Source organism: Rhyacophila brunnea, unplaced genomic scaffold (assembly GCF_057557595.1).
Source record: "Rhyacophila brunnea isolate RB1 unplaced genomic scaffold, BYU_Rbru_1.0 scaffold_17, whole genome shotgun sequence".
Classification (NCBI taxonomy): Eukaryota; Metazoa; Arthropoda; class Insecta; order Trichoptera; family Rhyacophilidae; genus Rhyacophila; species Rhyacophila brunnea.
Window position 1 is genome coordinate 20,168,582 of NW_028232827.1, and position 27,958 is coordinate 20,196,539.

Genomic DNA, 27,958 nt, shown 5'->3' on the forward strand with positions numbered 1-27,958 from the left:
AAGCCCGCACACTTTGAATATCAATGTCATAACGAATATCAACATACTTTGACTCAAGTCATAGACTACCTACTCAAGTTTTCTAATGCGTATTCCAGGTCAACTAGACGGTCAGGAACAATTATTATTATGTAAGGAACATTGTATAAAATCCGTTCTAATGTTGTATCAAAACTTTTGAAAATATCGTGAGATCCAGTGGCAATTGGTAGTTTTGTTTATTTAAATCTTTAAGAAGCCGCTGTCTCTGGGTGTCATACAGAGAACATTGCCAAACAACGTGGTTAACATCTTCAGTCTCACTTCCGCACCGGTACCCAGGGTCATTTATTATACCCAAGCAAGCCAGAGATGAGGCAAGATTATAATGGTCCGCTCTGCAGCGATTGATTGTGACGATTGTTTCACTATTTAGCATTTTATTGGAATACCATGGTTTGGTTTCAGAATTGTAATAACTTTGAAAGTACTTTTTCCCTTTTGTTAGACCTTTGTCTTTTAATAAATTATCTGTTTCAGTTTTGGCTATTTTCTTGAATGTTTCAAAAAAGTCTGTATACGGTATGGGGAGTTTATTAATGTTCCTTTCAAGAGTTGCTGTTTTTGCAAGGCTATCTGCGTTCTCGTTCCCCAGAATTCCAATGCGTGAAGGATTTCAGTAGAATGTAATTGTGCTGTTATTTGAAGTTGTTTGTATAAATTAAATTTGTTAAACCGTTTTTTAATCTCAGGTATATATAAATTGGTTTTTACGCCAAATTTTGGAAAAAGTAGACATTGGAGAACACTGAGTGAGTCCGTAAAAATGATTATATTTTTGTTGACGTGTTTGACCGCTATGTCAAGTGCATCGTTCAAAGCGATACATTCCGCAGTAAATACAGATGTATTTTGATTAATGCTTCTTGTTATTTGAATATCCAATTCCGGACAAATGCATGCAGTTCCAACTGAAGGGGAATCTTGAACTTTACTGCCATCTGTATAAATTGCACACAGACCACCCCGAGAAATGATAAATTGTTTATTTCTAAATTTGGATTATTGGAACTTATAAGATAAGACTGTGGCCTAGCTCGGTATTGATGTCAATCGAAGTAAATGTTGTTTTGTATTCATGGCAGTACGGTGTATAGTTATTTTGAATATTTATCTGCTCACTAATATCCATTATATTTTTGATACAACAGCGTAAGACCCTTTTTATTTTTATTTTGTGCTTTTTCTTTTTAAATAGATTATAACTATTGCGAATTTTATCATACGTTTGTGAACCGCTATTTGATAGTGTTTTATTCAAGTAGCAATTACACAGAAATTTTGTACGCTCTTAAATCAGGGTGAGCTTAGACTCCGCAAGCAAAATATTTTTTTGCGTACTTATGCGATATCCTAGTGCAGCTCTCACTGCTGTAGGTATATTGTATTCCTTCTATTTTGTTAGTCAGATCTTTACGAGTAGGAAAGTACGCAAAGCTAGCATAGTGAATTACGGAGCGAGCGAAGCTCTTGTACAATAATATCAATGTTTCCGGGTTGGAGCCCCAGCAGGTGCCACACAAGAACTTGATTATATTTAGTGCACGATTGCATTTCTTTTGAATTTGGTTAATTTGAGGAATCTCTCTTCTTGGTTGTGCACTCATGGCTGAGGATCGTGACCACATTTAAATTTCGCCATCCTTTGAGCGACCAAGACTTTTCATCCTTCTCGATCTTCCGCTTCTCTCAGGGCAGAATGGATAGTGCCCCCAGTCAGCTCTTTCACTTGGTCGCTCCATCGCGCAGACGCTCTTCCCCTGCTTCGCTTTCCCTGGAGGCTACCCAAAACTACCAGTCTCTCCAGGTTGTCCGGTCCGCGCCTGTAAATATGTCCAAAAAAACTGCAGAATTCTTCTCAGACATATCGTCGAGAGCCGTTCATTTATCTTCAGTCTCTGGATGATTGACTGGTTCGTCCTGTGCTCCGTCCAAGAAATGCGAAGCATTTGGCGCCAACACCACATCTCAAAGGCATCAATTGCCTTCCGTTCTCTTGCCTTCGGGGTCCATGACTCGACTCCGTATAGAAATATCGAGAACACTAATGTTTGCACAAGCATCATTTTTGTGGCAATCGAAATTCCCCGATCCGTCCATATAGTGGTAAGGCGTGTCATCGCACTTTTTGCAATCTGTGTGCGCCTTCTTATTTCCGCTTCGCATCTGCCCATAACAAAACCTGCTTGTTCCTTTGGTATTTTTTGGTCGATGAAATGCTTCAGACGTCTGCTGATTGTATGTAATAAGATCTTGCTTGCATGTAGAATAAGTGAGATTGTTCGATAGTTTTCGCATTTACGTGAGGAACCTTTTTTGTGCAGGGGGATCAAAATTGATTATGTCCAGTCCTTGGGCCATACACCACTTTTCCAGATCATGTTGCATAATTAATGTATGATTCTTTTTCCGTCATCATTGACCTTTTTTAATGCTTCTGCAGCTATGCCATCGCCACCTGGTGACTTGTGGGTTTTGAGTCTCTTTATCGCCTCTATCACTTCACTAAAAAGTATTTCAGGTCCTTGCTCATCGATACGTACGTCAACCACCTCATCATCCTCTTCTGTATCTCTGTATAGGGCTTCACAATATGTTTTCCACCTTGCCATGACCCTATCCAACTCCATAAGTAGTGTGCCGTCCTCTTCCTCGATGGCCCAGTTCATTTTCTTGAAATCTCCTGTGATTTCTTTCACTTTTTGGAAAAGATCGCGAGTTTCTACTCTGACAGCATGGGTTTCGATGTCTTCACACTTATTTCTGAGGAAAAGATTCTTGTCCCGCCGACAGAGTCGCTGAACAACTCTGTTTTGTTCAGAGTACCTTGCATGTTGTATAGTTGAATTAAGTCCCTTATTTCTAAGATCGGCTCTTGTTTGTATGGCCTCCCATGTTTCATCAGATATCCAGATCTTGCGACGTTTCGGATATTCCTTACTGTTATTGAGTTCTTGGACTTCCTCCATCGCGCATAAGGTGGCTTTCTTCAACTTATTCCATGTTGTTTCGACATTGTCGCTGGGGTCTACCTATAGTGATGCCATTTTACGATTCACCTCCTCGCTAAATTGCGATGTCGTAGTATCGTTAAATATAAACGGTCGAGTATTCTCACATCGTTTAGTCTTTTTCAACATTAGTCTCATATTGGCAACAAGAAGTTGGTGATCGCTACCGCAGTCTGCACCTGAGTAGGTTTGTACATTAAACACTGATGACCGCCATCTTTTATTTATTGTTATGAAATCAATCTGGTTTCTATAGCGACACCAGGTGAGATCCATGTATATAATCTCCTAGGGTGATGTTGGAACCATGTATTCATGATTGCAAGATCCTGCTCTACGCAGAGCTGCAAAAAATCTTCCCCTCTTGCGTTGCGATTGCCATGTCCAAATTTATCGATAAACTCTCTGAGATGATTGTCGTTCATGGTATTACCGACTTTGGCGTTCATATCGCCTTGAACAACGGTGATCTCTCTTTTGGGTATTTCTTGGATTGTGCTTCTTAGCTCCTTGAAAAATTCTTCGCTATCCCCGTCTGTTGATGCAGCTGTAGGCGCATATACTTGTATAATGTTCAGCAAACATGGCTGGGCGTTGAGCTTTATTGTTATTATCCTGTCACTGATCGAATTGTATCCAATGACACTATCTCGGAGAGTTCGTGGTACAATAAAAGCTACACTGTTTCGACTTTCGTTTTGTCCTGAACAATATACCATGTTGCCAAGTTCATTCTCGAAGTGTCCGGATCCTTTCTAATGTGTTTCGCTTAAACACATTATATTTACGTTGTATCTCTGCATCTCTTTTTCGATGATTGCGAGCTTTCCGGGGTGTTGTACAAGTCCCCTTACGTTCCATGTACCTATTTTCTTTGGGATTTTCGTGACCGATTTACCAGTATCTGATTTCCCACACATTGCCTGATAAATCACACCCGTGTGCCCAGTAACCAATTTCACACCACGCGGCCCGGACCCTGCGTGGCGCCGGGTGTCAGCCGGATCGCCTGACGTACTGTTACGATTTTGATGTTGCATTTCATGTGGTTTTCGTGGGATTTTAATGTGGTGGTTACGAGTTGCCTTCCACATCGCAATATTGAAACCGTTCATAATGTTTTCATCATCGCCTTCAAGTGTCTGCTCTAAGGCTGTTCCAATCCCCTTGATCACCACCCTTAGTCAGTACTGAAGAAATTGCTGCCTTCCTCCAGTGGATCCCTCTTGGTCTGGCTCCTCATCATAGACCTGTCTGGCTTGAGAGACCCTTCCGGTAGTTAGACTACCGCCAGCATAGCCCTACGAATCCTCGGAACGCGCAAGCCTCCTCACCATGACAAGGTGGAGATCCAATCGAGGAGGCAATTTTAGGAATAAAAGTCATTTTATGATAAAAAATAACGCCTAGAAAGCGGACGGTCTCAGAAGATTTTATTGTGCAGTTATCAATTTTGATGCCAATTTTCCCAGGCTCAATGTTTTTTTATTGAAATGAATCATTACCGTTTTTTGCGGAGAAAGCTCCAGGCCTAAGTTATGAAGTTCTTTTTTAATTATATTGACCGAGTTTTCTATAGTGTCTTGACCTAATTCGACAGGTATGATACTTGTATAAATTCCAATATCATCTGCAAATTTCTACACATTTCGGTATATTCTCTGTGATCCCAGATACATAATATATTGGGCTAAGCACCCCTCCTTGAGGTACTCCTTTGTAAACAATTCTGTAATCTTCTCCAAGTACATCATCATCATCAGGGGCGCGACAACCCGGTGTGGGTCCTGGCCTACTCCAACAGCTCCCTCCATCTGTCCCTATCCAGTGTGGCCGCTTTCCAATTTGGTACCCCCAGAATACGGCAGTCACTGGCGGCTCCATCTAACCAGCGAATCTTTGGCCTCCCTCTTCTTCTACATCCTATTGGATTGCTGGACATCACTCTCTTTGCCGGTTCATTGTCATTCATACGGTGCACATGACCTAGCCATCGCAGTCTCCCAATCTTAATTGATTGAACTGCGCTGCAATCTTCGTACAACCCGTAGAGCTCAGCATTATATCTTCTCCTCCAATTGGTGCCATCCCTGATCGGTATATATATACGGCGGAGAATTTTTCTTTCAAAGATGTTCAGGGCTCGTTCATTTCGCAGAGTTAATATCCAGGTTTCCGATGCGTAGGTGAGCACTGGCTTTACAAGTGTCTTGTAAAGAGTGCTTTTAGTTCGGCGAGATAGTAAGCGGGACTTAAAATGTTTTAACAGACCAAAAGTAGCATTTATTCGCAGACATGATTCTGTTGTTGATTTCTTCTGTAATATCATTATGTCGAGTTACAAGAGATCCAAGGTATATGAAACTGTCGACCGTATCAAACTTGTATGCACCAATATCTAACTTTGGTGCAACTTCTCGTGACATAGACAGGCATGTATTTAGTTTTTGCCTCGTTTATTTGTAAACCCATTCTTTTGGCAGAGGCTTCCAGTGCTGTGAATGCCTTTTTCAGCGCCAATTCTGACATGGCAATGATGTCGATATCATCGGCATACGCCAGCAGCTGCACAGGCTTAGTAAATATCGTGCCGCTGCCACGGGCATCAATCTTTGCATCCCGTATCGCCTTTTCTAGCGCAATATTGAAAAGAAGGCATGCCAGAGCGTCACCTTGCCTGAGGCCAGTTAGTGATATAAATGGCTTGGATATTTCCGCTTGAAGCTTCACCCGGCATTATACTGGTGTCATTGTCATCTCTACAAGTTTAATTATTTTCGTCGGAATTTCAAATTCTCGCTTTGCTTCGTATAACCGGTATTGATTAATGCTATCATAAGCTGCCTTAAAATCGATGAACAGGTGATACGTGTTAATATTGAATTCAGTGGTCTTTTCTAGAATCTGCCTTAGAGTGAATATTTGAGTAACACATGATCTCCCTCGTCGAAAGCCTCCTTGGTAGTGCCCGAGTATTCCTTCTACAATGGGTTCCAGCCGCTGGAATATCAGAATCGACAACAGTTTATATGCAGAGTTAAGGAGTGTCATCCCTCTGTAGTTACTACATTCTAGTTGGTCTCCTTTCTTGTGCAGGGGACAAATCCATCCAATCCTTCCACTCCTCTGGCATCTTTTCTGAAGTCCATACTTGGTGGATTAGGCTATGTAAATGTTTGAGCAGGCTTTCTCCCCCACATTTTATTAATTCATTCTGTAGGTTATCTATTCCAGGCAATATGTTTGTTTTTAACCTTGACATAGCACCTTTAACCTCATTTAATGTCGGTGGTTCTTCGTTATCATCCATTCCACTTTGTACTGATTCCTGGTCATGAGTATTAATGTTAGTGTTGCCGGCATCATTATGGGGGGTATTTAAATGTTGATCAAAGAAACCCACCCACCGGGCAAGAATACGGTGCTTTTCTGTGAGTATCATGCCATTGTCATCCTTGCACATTGTGATACGAGGCTTGAAACTCTTCCAAACATTATTTATCTTTCTATAGAACAGCCGACTTTCTTGGGCTTTATAGTGTTGTTGGAGTAGGATCATTTCCTTTTTTAAATAATCACGTTTCTTTTTCTTGTGTAGTTTCTTTTCGTCACGCCGGCGCTTTTTATACACATCGTCTGATGCCCGTGTTTTCTTCTGTAGCATCATTAAGTAAGCCTCATTCTTTCTCGTAGTGACTTCGCGGCAATCTTCGTCAAACCATTCTGATCGTTCACCTATTTTTCGGCGTCCTAAGGTATCATTAGCTGAGGATACTATGGCAGTCTTGCACTCTTCCCAGTGTTGATTCACCTCATCATGGTCTCCAACCTCAACATTGTCGCTCAGGTGAGTGTTCAAGCTCTCCTGGCACCGAGCCAGTTCCTGCGGAATCTTCAATTTCTCTGTGTTAAAGGGTTTTGCTCTTGCTCCCATTTCCTTTTTGGTGTTTGAGATCTTTGCTCTAACTTTTCCACACACTAGGGAATGGTCTGAGTCTACATTAGCCCCTCTGTATGTCCGGACGCTCATTAGATCCGATCTGTGCTTGTTGTCTATCAAAATATGGTCTATTTGGTTTATTGTGCACCCATCCGGGGATTTCCATGTTCCCTTATATATATCCTTACGGGGAAACATTGTGCTACCAATTTAGTGACGCTGCACAGTTAATTAGTCGGGTACCATTGTCATTACTTTCATTGTAAAGACTATGATTTCCGACAATGGCAGTGTAGATCTCCAAGTACATCAGCATGGATATATCTTTCGTGAGAACTAAATTTAATGAATTTGATTGTTTTTTCTGAACAAGCAATCGAAGCTAGTTTCAGTAATATATCACTATTTACATTATCAAAAGCACCACATACGTCAAGAAACGCGGCTAGTACATCATTTTGGTTACACGTGTAGTGTTAAATTAAGTAAGTTATCGATACATGATTTACCTTTTCTGAATCCTGTTTGGCTATTAGGTAATATATTATGATATTCCACCCACCATTGCAGCCTGTATTTTATAAGGGTTTCAAACAGTTTGCTTAGGCAGGAACATAAAGATATTGGTCGCACGCTTTTGCCATCTGTTTTGTTAATAAAGTGAACAAATGATTCTTTCCATTTGGATGGATAATCATTAGAATTAAACATTTCATTAAATATATCTAATAGAATTAGTTTGTATTTAACGGGTATTTTTTGTAGTATATCGTAATCTATGCCGTCCATACCAGGGGCTGACTTTGGATTGGTTGAGTTTAGAGCTGTGTTAAACTCAATGAGGTTAAAAGTGCAATCAAAAAAAATTTTTCACCGCATATCGGCTCCCAATTTGGGTCAGTGGGAGCCCAAGGTAGACATATCTTATTTAAAGCGATTTTGATTTTTTCTTCGGTTTGTAAATTTTCTGTCACATGAGTAGGGTTAACTTTAATCCAATTGTTTTTAAAAATTTTTCATTTTATTCCAAACGAATCCAGAGTCAGTCCTGTGATCATGCTAGAAGCAAAATTTTTAAAATTTATCTTTTTCTTGGATCTAAATGTTTTTATTGCTGGCGAACAAGCTTTTTTATAGTTAATTAAATCCTGTAATTCCAGAGTGTGTTCCCATTTTTTATATGTAGCTTTTCTTAACCTTTTAATTTTATAACACTCAGCATCCCGGATTGCTGTATTTATTTAATGAGGTTTTTTTTTTTTGAGGGAGTGCTAGTTTTTATAGATTCAGATAAGATATTTATGAATGAATCATATTTTTGGCTTGCAGTCATCTGCTTATAGCTATCTGAAATAAATTCAGGGTACAAATTTTCTAAAATATGCGTGACTTGAGGCCAGTCAGTTTTAAGGGACTTGAGTTTGAATGTTTTTTTTTTGTAATAGTATTTTTCTATATTTACGTTAATTGATATAGGGAAGTGATCTGAGCCTAATGTCTCATTACTAACCTGAACATCTATTTTGTCAGCTACATTTAATGTAGAGAGAACAAGATCAATATTAGATTTTTTGTTTCTATGCAGATCTATCCGTGTATGTGAATTGATGTTATGAATCATCAAATCATGTTGTGTAATACTGTCAAGAAATCTTACCCCGTTTGTGTTTGTTTCAGTGCAGTTCCATATACTGTTATGGGCGTTAAAATCACCCATTAATAAACAGTGGTAATTTTTGTTCACATTTTCAACAATTGTGTTCCATTGCACCTGAGAGAGTGTAAGACCTGGAGTTCTATAGCATATTATGATATCCAAAGATGGATTAATATTATTGATTTTAATGCCACATATTTCTACCGAAATATCGGGCGATTTAATATTTTTAATTTCAGCAAAGGCAATATTTTTCCGAACCGAAATTACGATCCCTCCTCCTTAGAGTGAGTTCTATATGTCACGAAACCTGGAATATTGAATGGCGATGCTGGGTCGAGCCATGATTCAACAGACACAAATATATCGATGTTGCGCAGAATGTCTTGCATCTCATACTTGCGCCTCATCAAGCTTCTCGCGTTCCAAAACAGGATCTTGAGAGTTGTTATTATAGTTTGGTCTATGATAGTAATATAGAGTTTAAACAACTTGATCCTCTATGGAGCGTAAGTCTTCGCTTGAAGTTGTGAAGTGTTGGTTTAGTAATCGTTTTTTTATTCTAGTTATCCGGCTTTTTAGGCTCCGTTCTTCTAGGTGTCCATATATTAAATTAAATAACAACAATGTCCATGTTTTTTTGTATTTCACCATGGGTGGAAAATCATTAATTGACTTATGAATGTCATTATCTGCTAATAAGACTCTCAAGGTGCAGTGCGTAAGGCGCTGGCCTTCCATCCGGGAGCTCCGGGTTCGATTCCCAGTGAGGTCAGAATATATTATTTACATAATCTAATATGTAAATTCCTCAAGCCGGGAGTTTTGCCACTGTAATTGGGCTTCACGGCCTGTTGTGGTTGTTAACAAAGAAACAAATAAAAATACTTATTTTTTTTAATACATATTCCAGGTAATATACAGTACATTCTGAATGATGAAGACGAAGGGCACAGATAAATGAAAAACATAATAATCTAAAAATAATTGTCAATTTTTATTTTGATTTAAAATACTAAAACATAATATTTTTACTAATGCAGACTATTTACGTTTAGTAGGTATGGATTACTTATTTAAAAGATCTGATTTTTATTTTATTTTAGGGAATATTTCAAGAATTTTCAAATATGTTCATTTTAATTATGAATAATCTGCGAACCGAATACCTAGTCGGCATCCGGATAATTGAGAGATAACTTGTATATTATTTATTTTATTTTCACTGATGAAATCAAATGAAAATAATAAAAATAAAACCATTTTCAAATAGGTAATCAAAAAGACTTTGTGACATTGATTACATTTCAGTTTGTGTTTAGGAACTATTTTATTTACAAAACTACATTCATAATAACATACTTAATGATATGTAATTAAAGACAGAAATTTTATTTAAATTTATTTTATTTTCTTTTTACCATTCAACAGTCTACAAGTTCTTTATCAACGATCTCATGGCCAGCAAACTTTTGATACAGAAAAGCCAAAATTTAGCTATGGTGGTACTCACATTCAATGTGAATACCACAACAATTTAGATGTTTTCAAGAGCCATATGTTTTTTTTTATATGGAAGCGGATTTAACAGCTTGGAGACTAACTGGAGGATGTGTAACAAAAGCTTGGCTTACTTTACTTTTCATAAATTCCAAAAACCTTCCCATAAAAGATTCCTTCAGACTAAAAATAGGTTTAATGAACGATAATAGTAATTTTTTTTTCTCAGCAGTATTTTGACAACCATGGGCATAAGCTAAAATAAATATAATGTATTATAGACTATAACTGAAACAACATCTTACATTACAAATTATAAAATGATAATATAAATTATATTAAATTCCACTGGTTGGTTCATTAGTCGATCACTATGTCGGACTATAAATCTATTACACCAGTTTTGATAATTGTGTGACAACAAAAACAGCTATCAACTAATAAACCAGCCTGCAGAATTTAATATAATATATTATCTTTTTGGAAAATGGTACCTATACTACATAAGTAAATCATTGCCAACAAGAATTTGACATGAGCTAGTATTGTATTAATCGGTATGAAATAATCATCAGTTATATTATTACATATTATTATTATACATCTTTATTATTTTTGAAGATTCTTTTGCGATCAGCCACACTAAAAGTTCCCATTAATAGAATAGCCTTGCTATTTTGTTATATAGGTACATCACGAAGCATGTGTTGCCAGAATGGCAACAAAATTATTATCATGGAGTTTCTTGGGTAACTTTGTAAGCACATTCTAAAGCATCAGTGATGATCCTCATGTCTGATTCGATGCTTCCAGCCCAATTTTCAACATCGCCAATCTCTTTCAAGGCACTGCTAAAACTTTCCACCAAATTAAGCCACTGCTGTGTTTGTTTAGCAAAGCCGATAGCTCCTTGATGTAATTGTTTTGCTTCAGCATCTAAACGCTTTTGGTTCAGATATGCTTGCGCCACGCTGCAATGTTCAAAATTCATACTAATTAGGAACAGACAGTTTATACATACAAGCAATAAAGTATTGTTTTTAAGGCGTATGGGTTTATTCGCAAGAATCAAATTTGACGTAAGCGCCATGAAAAATAACAAGGCTTCTCGTGTAGTAGATACGAAATCAGAGGTTTTAAAAGTGTTGAATTAATAATATTTTTTTCCTAACAAATTTTATAAACATTTTTGTAGTCGGTAGAATAAATTATAAGAATAAAAATAGTAGACCTCTAAATAAGAACCTCATATTATTGATATGCTGAATTTGTGAAGTGACACCTTTTCTTGAACCTATCATATTTAGGTTCAAATTCAGTGCAAATATTTTTCAAAAAAAAATCTAATACTAAAAAACACGAAAGTGTAAACAAATATAATTTTATTAATTTTCATAAGCTAACATTACAAATTATAAGTTTAAAACATTCACAAGATGGCATGAAAGATTTCTGTTATTATTGCGTTTTTATTAAATTATAAAAAAATGACTCATAAAAGAAAGCAATTCAATGAATATTTGTCGAGGAACTTTTTTTTTTTTAAATTTAGTACACAACAATTATGATTTAAGAAACAATTATTATAATAGCATGTATTTGACGGCAGTACGTTTTGGTCGCCGCGGAGGATTTCGGAACATTAGTGTATAGAAAATTAATAATTGGTTCCTTAATTAGTGTATTGGTTTAACGGTATGCAATGTATTAGAATAACTATTATAAATTGTTTTTTTTTTATAATTTTATTTTCTTTTCTATTGATAGCTATTAATTGATAATTGATATTATTATTTGTTAACTTGATAATTATTATATTGAGGGTTTCTTATATCCATCGACCGTGTTAGTCTGATCAACGAGTTCAGGCAATACACAATTCATATAAATCTTGTCACTTGTGATGTGAAGAGTAATATTGTTTTTATTATTCAATGAAATAGGTTCTTACCTCAATATATGTTTTACTTGAGTTAAATAATTACTAATAAATGCCTAAGGTGATTCCATTCAATTCAACTCGGCATTAAATATATTAAATTCTAAAAGTTTTGTACTATTTCATTTGAGTCGTTTTATGCGATCCTGGTTTCGCCTTTCGACATCGTCAGGATGCGCACTCCTCAAATATACACTGACAACGAAAGCAGCTAATTCTCACTTAACAATAAATTAATACAATAAAGTAAGGTAAAAACTTTATCACCTACCTATTAAGTCAAAGTGCACAATGAAAAATTTAACAAACAATTAATTATGAATAGTTGAATTGTGGCAGTATGAAAAAAAAAGATTTTACCACAAACCATCTGAAAAATACATACATCATAAAACATATACGTGATTTTGTGCCCCAAAACACTTATTTTATTATTATTTTGACGATTAGGAAAATTATGACACATGTTTCAGTGGCCATTACTATGACAGCATTCGAAAACGTATTTTACTTTAAATTTTCTACAAATTTACTATTTGTGACATAAACCACTTAAGATCGATAATAAATAGACCTTGAAAAATAATATTATTTTGTTTCTATTGATAATGCCAATAAACATACTCCTGGATACGTCCCTTTGAAAATAACAAAACATGGCGACCCAGGTACATAAAAACTGTATTAAGCCCAACCAAGTAGGTATTTATCAAAATAATTAAAGTCCACCTATATTTTATCTAAACTGCTCAAGTCCAAAATATTTTTTTTTATAAATGTTGCACCGAACGAATACCTTTAGGACTTCTTTGTAGCCATCGTGGTTATAAGATTCAATTATCTTACAATATCTCACATGCTGCAACCATTTGTATTACAAGATAATAAATAATATAATATAACTACATTTTTCTCAGTTTGACATTCACTGGTATTTTATGATGTTTGATTTGTCAACACAAATTATAACACCTGGTCTACGTTATGTGGTCTTGCCAATTTGATTGTTACTTACGACGTGTTTTGGTAATATAGCGTCACTAATTGTACCGAATTTATAGGGTTTTATTTATTTTTTCATTGTTAATTATTATTTATAGTATTACGGAAATGTTATATTATAATAAAAAAATATTTTTATTGTGCAGTATATATTATTTTGTGAGAAAAAATCGTTCAAAATTGGCTGATGTATACTCAAACTAAAATGGCTTTAAAATCTTTATTTTTCTGAAATTAAAAAAAGTACGTGAGTTAATCAATGAAATGTATTGTTTTACCCATTTCTTTCATACAATATATACCTGCAAAACTATTATTAAGTTCAAAAATTCACTGTGGCGTGACAGTCGTTTTGGCCAATTTCGAAAACAGGACCGACTATTTGTCATTTATTTTAAAAATTAAAGCGAATCAGAAAATTTTAATGACACAAAAAGTGTTATTTGAATATTATTTATTAGATTTTAAATAAATAAAGTGTTTATTATGTGTCAATTCGTGTTAAACGTCCTTGCCATTTCCACGATTCTGAGAAGACAGGAAAAAACGGGTCCAATGGCCTTAAAAACAATCCGGAGCATAAGGAACAAGATGAGGAGAGCAGAAAAAGAATAGGTATAAGGTTTTTTAGGCTATGCAATCTCAGAAATTTTTAAATTTTTCAAGGTATTGGAGAGTTGATGCGATTGGCACAGGACAGGAAGAGATTCTACAATTTGGTCAGCAACTTCGATAGATGACAACGCCACTAGAAGAAAATAAGGAGGAATGCTCTACAATTTCTTGTTGAAAATAGGAGAAATATTTCGCAGACAGGTAAGGTAGAATTATAAAATAAGATAGTGTTTTCTTGTGTATTCGTTTTTAAATCTATATTATTGTTTTATGTTTGAATTCTTATGTTCAAGTTGAATATATTTTATATTTTTTCCGGATGTCAAGAAATTTCTGCTGACCAGCGATTTAAAATTATTGATTTAGATTATCTTATGAAATATTAAGTATAATGATATTATAACTACTTTATATTCTGACATCTGTCCATTTGTCAGAGGTCAGAAATAATTACTGCTAGTTTGTCCTTTGCAACTTAAAAAAAAATGGTATTATGTTGTAATAATTGATCTATTCTCCACGAGTAAGATTAACGAGCCTGAAAGTTTTCCCTTACTATCCTGACTCATTTCTATTTTCCCTTTCTTGACTACGTTGTCTGAATATATGTTATTTGTGAATGATTTAATTCAATAGGTAGCATTATCAATGTTATTACTGTTTATATTAAAACGGTTTTTTAATAAAATAATAATAGTTCAAATCAAATCAAATTAATTTATTTTACATATAATGAACATAACAAATTATAAATTCAAAGCGTTCACGACATGACATAAAATAAGTGCTAATAATTTAAAAAAATAAAAATACAGAGAAGTGTGAGTTAATAATACATAATAAATAGTATTAAAATAAGAAATAAAATAAGAAAAGAAATAAAATAACAAAATAATAAAATAAAAGTAGATGGAAGCACACAGAGTGAACTTTGATAGACCCTATCTTAAAAACTTATAAAACAACGTCCACCTAAATTCACCCTCATGTAAGTGGAATATATCAATATCCGAAGCGATTTCATTAAACATGGTTATTACCCTCCCAATTGGCATTACTAATGGCAGGTTAGTTCTGCACCGTGGGAGAACAAACAACTGATGCCCTCGATTCCTAAGGTAATTATCAGAGACACAAGCCAACACCATCAAGAATGGCAGAGTTCACATTTACGCCGCGTATAAGTCTGAAAAAATATGTAGCTAAATAAAAATCTCTTCTAAATTTTAAGCTACAGTATGTAAGCATTCCTAAGAGAAAATCAGTCGGATAGAGCCACGGATAATATCCATACGACCGAAAGTAAAGGAGTCTCAAAAATTTCTTTTGGACTCTCTCCACCATAAGGCCGTACTTCAACTGATGCGGGGCCCAAACGATAGACCCACTCTCAAGTCTGCTTCTAACTAAGGAGTTATAGAGAATTTTTAGTACCGTAACATCCGAAAAGACCCGGGAAGTACGCAAGACAAAGCCCAACATCTTTAGTGCCTTTTTACAAATGGTATATATATGACCACTAAACGTCAGTTTACTGTCAAACGTAATTCCAAGATCTCTTACAGATGATAATCGCGAAAGAATTCTGCCATGCATCGAATACTGGAAAAACAATACTCGTGAGGCTGTAAACGATAAAACATTGCATTTATCAATATTGAAGTCCAGTTTGTTACGTCTGCCCCAATCTAATATATTATCTATATCAAGTTGGAGTTGATGACAATCATCCAAGTGACAACTTCCATGACGAGTTTCAAGTCATCAGCAAACAACAAAAACATAGCATTTTTAATTACCAATGCTATGTCACTTATAAAAATCGTGAACAGCAATGGTCCCAAGTTTGAGCCCTAAGGCACACCAGAAAATGTTTCAAATGTCGGTGACTGATAAAGGCCGTACAATACGTATTGTTGACGATTCTTAAAATAACTCCCGAATAACCTGAGAAATCGATCAGACAATCCAATTAGTTGGAGTTTCTCCATTAGAATATCGTGATCGACTCTGTCAAATGCCTTCGAGAAATCATTGTAAGAACAGTCAACCTGGCTGCCTCTATCTAGTACTGACGACACATCATCAGTAATTACCATCAGGTTTGTTTCCGTTGAACAGCCTGCTCTAAATCCATGCTGCTTATTCATTATAAATGCCTCAATTCTTGGAGAAATCATGCCGTGCATGATCATCTCAAGAACTTTTGCTGGTGCAGAGAGAACGGCTACCGGCCTATAGTTTTACACTGATCGATTCCGTACCACCCTTATGAATTGGAGTAACCTTCGACATCTTCCATTAAGTTCCGTTAAGTACTTAATAATTAAGTAATATTAATATATTGTTTTGGGTTATTATTATTTATAATAACTTTGCTGAAACTGTGAGATTTGAGTATTTTGGGGTGCTATCGTTGGTGACATTTGTTGAGCATCACTGTACTATTAATTATTATGACATAGCTACCACTGTATTAATACGTTTCCATTAAGTGTTCGAATGCCTGTTTCGCTCAGGAGTTAATCGAATATTCTATCTGTCGTTTTGTCTCTGTTCTATTTCTATATTGTACTCTACAACATTCAGTCAAACGAGTGATGTATATGAATTCAATAGCAAGGTGGTCACGTTAAAATTGTGCAGTGATTTTGAAGAGTATTGACAAAAAGGATAATAATATGTTAAACATCTACCTAAGTATTTCAATAACAGAGGTCCTCAATAGATACTAGTTCATAAGTTATTTATACTAACCCTACGTTGAGATGATCTACGAGAGCCTGCGTTAAATCATTTGCAGAAGAAACAGCATCCTTCCGTTTTAATTCTGAAACACAAGAACAACTTTATTAATATGACATAATATTATTATCTTTCATATTATACTAAAGTGTGATTTATATTCCACATTGACAATGAGAACAAACATCTTGAAAATAATTTATTAACAATAATATTTTTTGTTAAGCAAACCTTGTGAAATTTTTTTGGCAGTTTGTTTACTTTGATGTTCACGAACTAGCGAAGAAAGCATTGTTTTAATTATTATTTTTAATGCTTCATACAGACAATATAATGGCGTTAGTTTGAAGAAGTAGGAATAATATAGCTGGTTCAAGCAAGATTTTCAATGTTCAGATTGTCCACTATTGAAATAAATAATATAGGTGAAGTGACAGTAGTGACACCATAGACTAATATGACACTATCTTCGAAACAAAGTAATCATAGATAATATTTTGGGATTAATTTTGACAGATAAGCCCTTAGCCGTTTAGTCTATGGTTAAGTTCGCTAGCCAACTTTTTTCAGTACAGTTTAGCTCTTTTTCATCTTTTGCATAGCATTTTATTCGCCACGAGATTCAATATTTTTTTTCCGAGCGACTTCTTAATCATTTTTTGAAAAACATTGATATTTCTATCAGAACATTTTAAATGTTGGTGGATAGTTTTTATCGAATGTTTTATTAGTTCACGAACACAATAATTAATTACTATGAGTTATTATAATAATAAATATTGCTATATGGTACAAAATACTATAATAATTATTATTATAGTACAGTTGATCAACACCAGAGATGGTGCTGCGAGTTGCCATGTTAATTAAATTTATATTCCCTATTTCAACAACCATTTCAGAGACACGCCAAATTTTATTAAATTTTAAATTACATAAGGAAAGCTACATTTAAAAAAATCGAAATTGGATTAGGTAGTTAGTAGGTAGTCTATATTGTTTTCAAATGTATTATAGTATTATAGATTACTGTTGAAAAATATATTTGGCCAAAAGAATAATATTATTTCTTTATTCTAGTTAAAGTAGATAGGTACCTACCTACCTAACTATATTATATTTAAAAAATGTCATTGGTTAAAATAAAAGAATGTTCAATTTAAAAATAAAAGCTGTCAATAAAATATTTGAATCGGATTTGATCGGATACCAATGGGATACCATTTGAGTTTCAACTTTTCTGTTGGAATTTGGAGTTGATTTATTATCCTTATTTTAGCGAAACGTCAGCATATCCACTAAAATATTATTATGGTGAGTAAAATAATAATTTGATAGGTATATACTAGGTATATTGGTGGTCAAAAATGCAATACAAAAGGCAATAACATACCATATTTATGTGTCAAATTATAATATTATCCGTTAACTTTACTTTCGAGCTTAGAAACAAATTCTACGGCCTACGGCGTAGTGGGTTCTACGAAGCATATTATTATTATGAAGATACTTATTTCCCAAACTACAATAACTTAGTTTTCATTCCAAAATATTGCGTTATTTATAGCGGTTATGTGGGTTTAAGATTAAACCAGTCCATTATTAAAATATCGTTAGGGACACAATATAAGTCTTTGGAGTTATTGAAAATAACTACCAACCTATGTCATAATTGAATACGTTTAAATTAATAATATATTTAAGTAGGTAGGTACCTACATAATAATTAGGTATGCATAATAATAAAAAAATAATAAAAAACATAAATAAAATATGCTAATGCAACGTCCACTCTACGCAGGCCCATATTATGATCCTCTCAGGATCGAACATGGTGATGTAATTATTAATAAAGTGCCTACATAGTGTATAATACCAATGACCATTAATTGACATAACTACATATTATTATGTCTTGAAGATAACTGAGAGATCGTTCTAGCTAGAATAATTAATAGTTATAACATTGTCAGTGGTGCGTTTAGTGACGTAGAGGCCTGATGCACTCACTAATTTTGACGACTCTTACGATACAAAAATTCCTAATGAATCCTGAATGATATAATCGCGTTTAATTAAACTGATTCGCGTAAGCAGACTCGTTTTTACAATATATATTATATACAGCAGTATATCTGTAATTCAGTTTGTGAGAAATACGCATTTTTTTGATTTTGGTAAAATTTATTAATTGTATAGAGCAGTGGTTCCCAAAGTTGACTGGGCTCCGACCCATCTAACAAAAATTTCCAATCTTGGGACCCACCTCTTAGCTGTCTTAGAGAAAAGAGGGCATACATATTGGTAATGCTCAGATTCCCTAGTGGCGAGTTGTGGAATTACTTAATGTTGTCTTATTTATTTTGTATTATAATTGAAATAAAAAAAATACTTTTTATAAGTGTTACCAATATGAATGAAAGACTGTTGAAATAAGAAACACAACTTAAATAAAAAAAATTATTACTGAAATACGAGTACCTATACCTGCAAGGTTTTTTTTACAAAGTTACTTCAATGGGAAGGATGTATTTGTTTCTTATTTTTCTTCATTACAGTTTTAGCATCAACTTCAACTTTAGTTACTTTTAATTGCAGTGAGTTTGATATATCCAATTTATTTCGGTATTTAGTTTTAATGTTAACCATAGCCGAAAATCCTAGCTCCACTGTAGTGCATTGGCAATTCAAATTATTATTATTTTATCACAATATTTTCCGTAACTTAAGTTTATTTTAATTTTTAGGAATTATAAATAGCTGAATGTTCTCAAATTTATCACTTCCTATTTTTTTTAATTCATGAATACAGTGGCGAGGGCCCACTCAATATTTGCTCGCGACCCACTGGTGGGTCGCGACCCATAGTTTGGGAACCATGGTATAGAGTACTATTTGGAGACCTATTTTTAAAATTTTGAATCGATTGCGTTATTTTCGTCAAAGAAAATCGGCACTGAAGATTATCACAATAGGTATCTGGAAAATGCATGTAGAGAAACGAAACGGGACGGATGCCTAAATTCGAAGCACGAAAATGATAATTAAGCAGGTAAGTACCTAAAGGATATATATTTATTAGGTTGGGATATTTCTGGAATAATACACGAAACATAATAATAATATGTTTATTATCATAATAATAATATTATTAATATTATTAATAATGTCTGGGACTCACGATTGTACTCGGTCAAAACCAAATGCCGCCTATTTGACGCTTGCATTCTGACGGTGCTGCTTTACGGTAGCGAATCATGGCACCTTACGAAGGCTCAGAGCAACCGTATACTGAGCTTCAAAAACAGATGTTTGCGATGAATACTGGGTGTGCGGCGGGTATGACTTTAGGATCGAGGAGATAAGAGAATGCACCAAACAGTTTCTCATCACGCTGAGAGTGAAGAGGCGACGTTGGACCTGGCTCAGCCACGTGCTGCGGATGCCAGAAGAGAACCTCAACTTGGCTTGCCTGTTCTTCAAGCCGACCTGACTCCGGCGTCCTGGAAGGCCGCTAAATACTATCTATAGAGTGTTTACGGCGGAGCTACTGGATGCTGGTTTGATCTGGAACGGAGCAAAAAGACTGGCGAGCGACAAGTATTCTTGGAGGCGCCGCGTGGTGTCCATATGCTCCAATTAAGGGGCGGATATGGCCAAAGAAGACGAAGAAAGAGCTTCAAGCGCAAAGGGGATTTTATTTTAAGGAATGCAGACAGTGCTGCTCCAAAAACCCAAAGGGTACGAATTGCTGACGGCTGACTGCGCAAGGACTCAAAATCATACCACTTTTATCAAAATGAATTAAAAGAAAGTATTTGCCAAATTTCTTTCTTAAATCTCCATACCGTTTATCCACCTGTTTCAATCCGATGTTTCAAATAAATAAATTAAACACTGTTCTGAACCCTTCGAGGTTGGCTATGATGAAGCGGAAATGATCTCTTAATTATATTTTAAGTTTTCTTAATTAATTTTATAGGGTAATTGTTAATTTTAATTGTTTTCATAAATTATTTTTGTGTAATCATCATCCCCATACCGTTTATCCACCTCTAATCCAATGTTCTGATAAATAAATTAAATAAAAATGTATTCTTTTTATTATTTTTTTAGTACTTAGCTACACAAATTTATGATTAATAATTTAATAAAGATGAAAAGTATCATAATTTGAAACAAGATTATTACCAATCTTACATACCAAAATATCAAATTACTTCTATACCTACCTAATATTATTACCTAATAGTATCCACCTACCTAATATTATTTCTGTTTTAATTTTAATTTAATTTTAAATTGGCCAGTTTCTATTATCATTAGAGTCCAATGTATTACTACTAAACTACAACATTTTATGTTTGACTATTCTATTAACTCAAAAATAGTTGTGGCAAAAAACGTTAATTCACCTTTTTGTAAACAAACTCAAAAAACTAATTATTAATACCATAAATAAGACTTGACAATACTCAAATCGAATTCATAAATGATTACCGAATATCATAAAGTAGCAAGTTTAGGTAAAAATGTTTAAACTATTTAAATAGAGAGGTTTCAATTTCTTGAATTTAGAAAAAGACGATTATCTGAAAACAAGGTTTTTTGACTTAACGCCTTTTGCCACCATACCGACGATATTATACATCTAATCAGATGCTTATATTTGGGGTATCCTTATGCCAACAGAGAACCTAGCGGAAAAATACGAAGCTTGCAATTTTAGATTTTTTTTGATAATTTACAATTTCATTGAAAACATTAAAAAGATTTTTTTAAGTCAAAGATAAACATATAATTGTAAAAAAATGTGAATTTGTTACATATTTATGGCATAGGTTACGTTATTATTACAATATTTTTATGGTTATATTTATTATTAAAATTTAGTTTATTAAGTTTTCAAATAAAAAGGATTTCAAGTTATACATATTTATATTATTTTTAAAAAATCGATGTTTTTTAAAATAAATATAAAAATATTAAAACTATGAATTATAAAAAAATCTAAACCGTCAAAAATTTAAAACTAAATTTTAATAATAAATATGACCATAAAAATAATGTAATAATAACGTTACACCTACCCCACAAATATGTAACAAGTTTATCTTTGACTTACAAAAAAAAAATCTTTTCAATGTTTTCAGATACTTGCCTACATATTTATTAATTAATACAGTTGGAATTATTGTGAATTATCAAAAAAAAAAAATCTCAAATTGCAAGCTTCGTATTTTTCCGCTAGGTTCTCTGTTGGCATAGGCTGTTTGTGGTGGGTTTAGGGTTTTGAAGGTCCGGGGTATAAAACTGACCGATTTTGAACCCTCCACGATTAAAAATATCCAACTGCATACTAATTAAAAAAAACTATCAATGCATTTCTTTTCTAGGATCACACGGTGTAATTACAAATAATTATCAGTGAATATGGCATTGATGACACACAATCGTATTAGTGGTTTATTCTTTTGTGTAAAAATACGTAGGTAGGTACTTATCTGTTTCATTGGTTGGTGTTATACTATGAGTAATATTATTTATACTCAACTTATTTTTAAGATTTTGGCATAGTTTAACAATATTGTGTGACTGATTTGAACTGTTCCGAAGCCACCTTTAAATATTCTGACTAATCGATTGTGTCATCTGCGCCAAAGAAAATAGCCAGTGGTTATTGAAGGTATTCATCTAGATTTAATATTATTGTGGATATACCTGTAGTTTATTTTAAATAGTAGATGTTTTTATTTATTCTATATTAAATCAGATTCAATAAGAACTGATTTAATATGATTTTATTCTAATATGTCGAAGTATGTTTTTATTATAAAAATATTAGCAACAGCCCCAGTCGACTCTTTGTTAACCGTGTCCTTCGTGAGAATGACAACGCGCACGCGCCATTTTCCCCTTATGGCTTGGAATTTATTATGGTCACGTCTCTGTACTTTCAATATTCTTACTATGCGAATTTATTGCGTATAATAACAATATTATGTGAAAATCAAAATTCATTAAAAATATTAACCACCCCTTTCAAGACGGGGTGCCACAAAATTCATTTTTTTATAAAGTATCTTCAGATATCATGGAACCAGTCAATGCATGTAGGTATGTACTTAATTGAGGTCCGCGTTCAAAATGATACAGCGCAAAAAAATATGTCTTCGTGTGCGTCACAGCTTTTAAATTACATTGTAAGGCCTTCAGCGCATCTATTCTATACACAAGACTGTTATCGAGGGTAGTTTTTCATATGTTTAGTGTTATAATTTTTACAATAAGTTTAAGTTACAACGATTTGATAGCACCTCTATTGGCTGTGATAACTTTTAGAGCGAGATAGACAGTTTTGACTGTTTAGACGGCTAACTTATTGTAACAATTATGATACAGTACTCTCAGTAATCCACCGCTCGATTATCCGATAACTACTATAATCCGCCGTTATTTTTACTAGTTGAAAGCACAAAATCAAGTTCTATAATTCGCCGGTATTCGATTGTCAAATTCAGTAGTCCGCCGCGTACAAGTATACAACGTTGATGAGACGGATTTATTTTGGAAACTTCTCCTTCGTAAAACGTACGTTCATCGCGAAGAAAGTAATGTACATGGGAGGAAAGTTCCCAAGGACCGCATCACAATAAAATTATGCCGTGCTCCAATGCAACCGGGACACACAAAATGACGCTTTTGGTCATAGGGAAAGCCCGGAATCCTAAGTCATTCAAGAATGTCTGCCTCACTGAACAACTGGTTGTGTCAAATGATTTCCTGTTTAATATTTAGTTAATAAACTTAGTTTATAAATATTATGCATAATTTAGTAAATAAGTACTTGATTTTGACTATAAATAAAACCGCAATTTCCTAGTACAAATTTATCAAAAAAAAACTATTTTTACGAAATAACTGTTTTAATTTTTACCATATTTTGTATGTATGCACTATAATCCGCCGTTTTCACTGATTGGACACCTATCTGGTTTTTGGGTTGGCGTATTACTGAGAGAATACTGTACCTCAATACAAAAATATTATTATAATATTAGACTACCCTCGATAGCTGCCGATAGCGGCTGATAGCAGCCTTGTGGATAGAATAGATGTCCATAGTTGACGATCCCATTGTCACAAATTTGAATTTTAATGGACATTAAATTTATTACAATATATTGACAAAATAAAAAAATTTAATTAAGTATAATATTGATATCATAGCTAAAATATAACCATATTTTCATTATAAGTACAAGATTTTATGGTTAATATAAATTAAATATACTGAATTATAAAGTAGTATAATTGTAATTTAAAGTAATACTGACTCACTCCATTGAGACTTTGAGAGAATGCGTTACAGTATTTTTTTATACAACTGTGATGTTGTATTAGTTATAGGTTAGTAATAATAGCAATGTAATAAAACACAATTTGCGTAAATAATTATTCGATTTGTCGCCCTTTAGTAAATGATGCCCCCAGTTCTAAGAACATACATAAATTTTTTATGGTTATTTATAGGTAATAATAAAAACCCAATGTTTTTATGAAAGACAAAATATATAATTATGACGACGATTTTGAATAAAATAATGAAAATGTGACGACAATCTATTATACAACGTTTCTCTTAGCTCTTATTCTTATTTGTCCGGTGGTTCTTTGTCGGGTACAAATCTTGCAATCGATTTTTAACTAACTTCCCGACTAGCTAGACGTTTGAAACTTTTAGAATATATCAGAACACGATGCCAATGCATTTTTTAATACTTTTAGCCATCTTTAAATAGAATTGAATTAATTTTCAGTTAATTCTGTTTTGTATGAAAAGTTATGTCGACACCATTATTGGTTGCTAGGGGTCTGGGGTCCTAGCAACTAAATTATTAATATATACGTGCGTTACTATGGAAATCAATATGATATGTCAAAATGACATTTCAGTATTTTTTCTATCAAGTACAATTTTTTTTGATCGTTTAAGCTAGTCAAGTCAAGTTTATATGATTCAACAGAAAATTTAAAAACATTGTATATATAAAGTTCTTTTTATCTTGTAATTATTTTATGTCAAATTATATTACATTCAGTATCTACTGTATTTTATAATTTCCTCTTGGCTATTCCTGTGTACGTTTAGTGCCCCTTGGGTACCTCTGTATGACGACATTGCCCACTACTATTTCATCTGCTTAGCAACCTCTATTAAATCGTGTACTCTTGTCTGCTTCCTTATCCAACGGGTTATTTTATGATCTTTACGCGTTATGACCAATATGCACATTTCCGTGCCACGTTCGGTTACTCGTATTTTTTAATTTCTCTTACATTTAGAGTCCATATTTTACACGCATACGTGAGCGTACACGCACAGCAAAAAAGCGTCGATATATTCCCAAATAAATACAGAATGTAAAATGTTATAGTGATAATTATTGCTATTGATGTGACCGTATAAAGTCCTCCCCCTCAAAAGGGGAGCGAACGCTTTCCTTCTACGCTGCTTCCCTCTTCAGTCGCCGCGGCGTTAGCGTGAGGGAACGTAGCGTCGTTTTAGTTCCCGCCATTCATCGTTCCAAATACAAATTTATTATTGTCTGTGAACGCTTGTGGTGATCTATGGTCAGTGCTGCCACGGGGGGAACGTGCCGATATTTGAAGTTCGTTTCGGTTTATTGTTTTTTTTAGTTTCGTGTGTTCTTTTTTCAAATAAACTGCGTGCCATTTTCATGATTTAATAATAGACAATGTGACAGTAATGCTATGCAATATTGATCAATTAATCGTCTGATTTAAATATTATTTAAATACATTTTTATAATAAACAGATATTTCGCACACTATTAAACATACTATTAAAAAACGAAGCAATGAATGCTTATAAAAATACATTCCTTAGGGGGGGGGGGTATTATGTTTATATTTTTTCATTTATGTACAATTATTGATTTAATAAAACTAAATTAATAATATCTAAAAATAAACTTATCTTTTGTCAAAAAAAATGATACAATATATATTTCAAATAGGTATAGGTAGGCAAAACTTATAATGCCAGCATGCTATTCAAATTTAAATAAAAATAACATAAATTTAACGTTAATTAAAATAAACTAAGCTATTATTGACTAATGTAATATTATTATGAATCGACATATGATTGAAAATAAGTGTTTATTTTAAAATATTTTATGAAAGCTGTCAACGAAAATAGTAGAAAATCTTCTTTGACGATCTATTCATCTTTTACCAAGGATTTTGGTATGCTGTGGATTAAGAGATTCATTTAAAGGTAAGTAAGTTATACTACTGAAAATAAATGTTTTTGTTTTATAATACACACTTCATAACTAAGTATTTATCGTATATATATAATATTAATGTTATTATTTTTATATCTCCAAGCTTATTTTTGTGAGGGTCATGGACCTTGGTATTTTTCATTATTCACCTCATCTTTTGCGAGGGGATGTCTTCTATGAGTCCTATTTGTTAGCCATTCGATTAATTAAACTATGGTTAGAACAGTAGGTACCTACATACATTTACCGCAAAAGCAATACGGAATAAATAAAACGCTTAAATTATTTTGTTTAAATGCATATTATATTAAACATATTTCTCTTTGTGATCAGAGAGCCAAGTCACAAAGGAAAATGTGTAGCAACATTATGCTATAGCAGCGCTCGAAATGGAAAAGTTTACGAACCGGAGCGCTCGACAAATTTTCTGAAGATATTTACATAGTCATCAAATCGTATGTGTATTTTATAAAAATAAATGTGTCAGATTTTCTATTCTATGGCCTATCTAGCTTAGACGGTCAACATATTTTTTCCACGAGACGGAACGATAATTTTACAAATTTCACGAGCCGGAACGGCGTTCCGATGCGTTCCATTCCATTTCGAGCCCTGTGCTATAGATAATATTATTGTATATAACAGTATATCCGGCAAGAATCACAATTTGCAATTCACGGAGGCTTAAAGTGCTTTGAGGATTACATATAGACATATATTTTATAGACTATAGAGTGTACAATATACATCTAAACTAAACAAGAACTGAAGTTAAATGTATTATTATATATATATTTTTAAAATAGGAACATTCAAGTTTATTTACCTGTAATACCACGTCTTCATAAAAGTACTAGATATAGGTTTATAAAATAAATGAACTCTTCTATTTGACTCGAACTAAAAAATCTATTGCTAAATAATTACCTTCTGTCAATCGTAGATAATAATATTATCTCCAATTTAATAGCGTTGCGTATTATATAGACCAGAGGGGGGCAAACTGCGGCCCGCGGGCCGCATGTGGCCCGCCGGGTATTTTTTTGCGGCCCGATATCATTAATTGTACTTCTGATAACGAATAACTTTTTTATATATTTTTTAAAAAATATTGACAATAGATTAAAATTTGTTTAGCAATAGTACGCGATCCATTTTCAATAGATATTGATAGTGTACCGACAGAGATACGACTTGAGATTATTCTTTATTATTATTATTGCAGTGTGACACTGATTTAAGAGAATTGCATCGTCGTGAAGAAATCTCCAAATTTTACAATGCCCTCAATTCAGACAAATTCGACCAACTTAAAGATTATGCAAGAAAAATGTTCGTTATTTTTGGATTAATCTATATATGTGAACAAACATTTTCGATCATGAACCTCAATAAAAATTCTTTACGATCAAATATCTCCGATGCCCATTTACAAGCAGTTTTGAAAATTTCAACTACAAAATTAACACCTGAATTTGAAAAAAATGTTCAAAAATGTACAACAGTTTCATTCTTCTCATTATTTTTTTTATAATGTTTATTTTTCGTGATAATAAATAGTGTATATCTAAAAATGGTATTTTACTTGCGGCCCGCCACTCATTTTGAATTCTTGAATTTGGCCCTCCAGCCAAAAAGTTTGCCCTCCCCTGATATAGACCGTTTGTAAAATTATACTTACACGCCTTGAAATAATCATCATATAAATAAAACATAGTTAGCCATTTGCAATAATATAATCCATATTTTGTATTTTTTTCATTGTGTCGTAATTATATCGATTGAGATGGGATGTTCATTTCCATCGTATAAGAAGATTGCTGACAAGGGGATTCATATTTTGCTTGTTCTTTTCACGTATGCATTAAACACAATCACAGCTGACCAGACAATTAGTAATTAATTTCTATATTTAAATATCATGTTAATTACATCTAATGGCCAACTAATACAAACGCGCCAGTCGCGTTGTCAGCACTAAATGAGTTAAGTTTAGTTTCTTATCTATCTTCCCCTTTTGAGCACTTCATCAACTACGCAAGTCTATCGGGTCTGTTCTTTTCTAATAAAGGGTATCCGAGACGTGTTTTGCCTGTGATGCATCCTGCGTATCACAGGCTTCGTAATATACTTGTAGTTTTGGCTATATCTTTATACTAATTTACTCTAAAACGATTCAGCATTGGAACACAGGGT

General features: G+C 33.7%; 2 protein-coding genes across 2 annotated transcripts in view; one reads left to right on the forward strand and one right to left on the reverse strand.

Annotated features, from left to right (window-relative positions):
- Positions 1-10,066: 10,066 nt before the first annotated feature.
- On the reverse strand, positions 10,067-16,924 carry Blos1 (biogenesis of lysosome-related organelles complex 1 subunit 1). The gene is made up of 3 exons (XM_085944232.1): positions 16,680-16,924; positions 16,461-16,533; positions 10,067-11,118 (listed from the first exon to the last, which is right to left on the reverse strand). Exons 1-3 carry the CDS (start codon positions 16,738-16,740, stop codon positions 10,881-10,883), a joined length of 372 nt encoding a protein of 123 aa, XP_085800358.1. The 5' UTR covers positions 16,741-16,924; the 3' UTR covers positions 10,067-10,880.
- An 8,096-nt stretch (positions 16,925-25,020) lies between these two features.
- LOC147073812 (uncharacterized) overlaps positions 25,021-27,958 on the forward strand; it is a 548,328-nt gene continuing 545,390 nt past the window's right edge. Inside the window, exon 1 of the mRNA XM_085944694.1 lies at positions 25,021-25,082. The gene's annotated coding sequence lies outside the window, so the exon portion shown is untranslated. The remainder of the gene's footprint in view (positions 25,083-27,958) is intronic.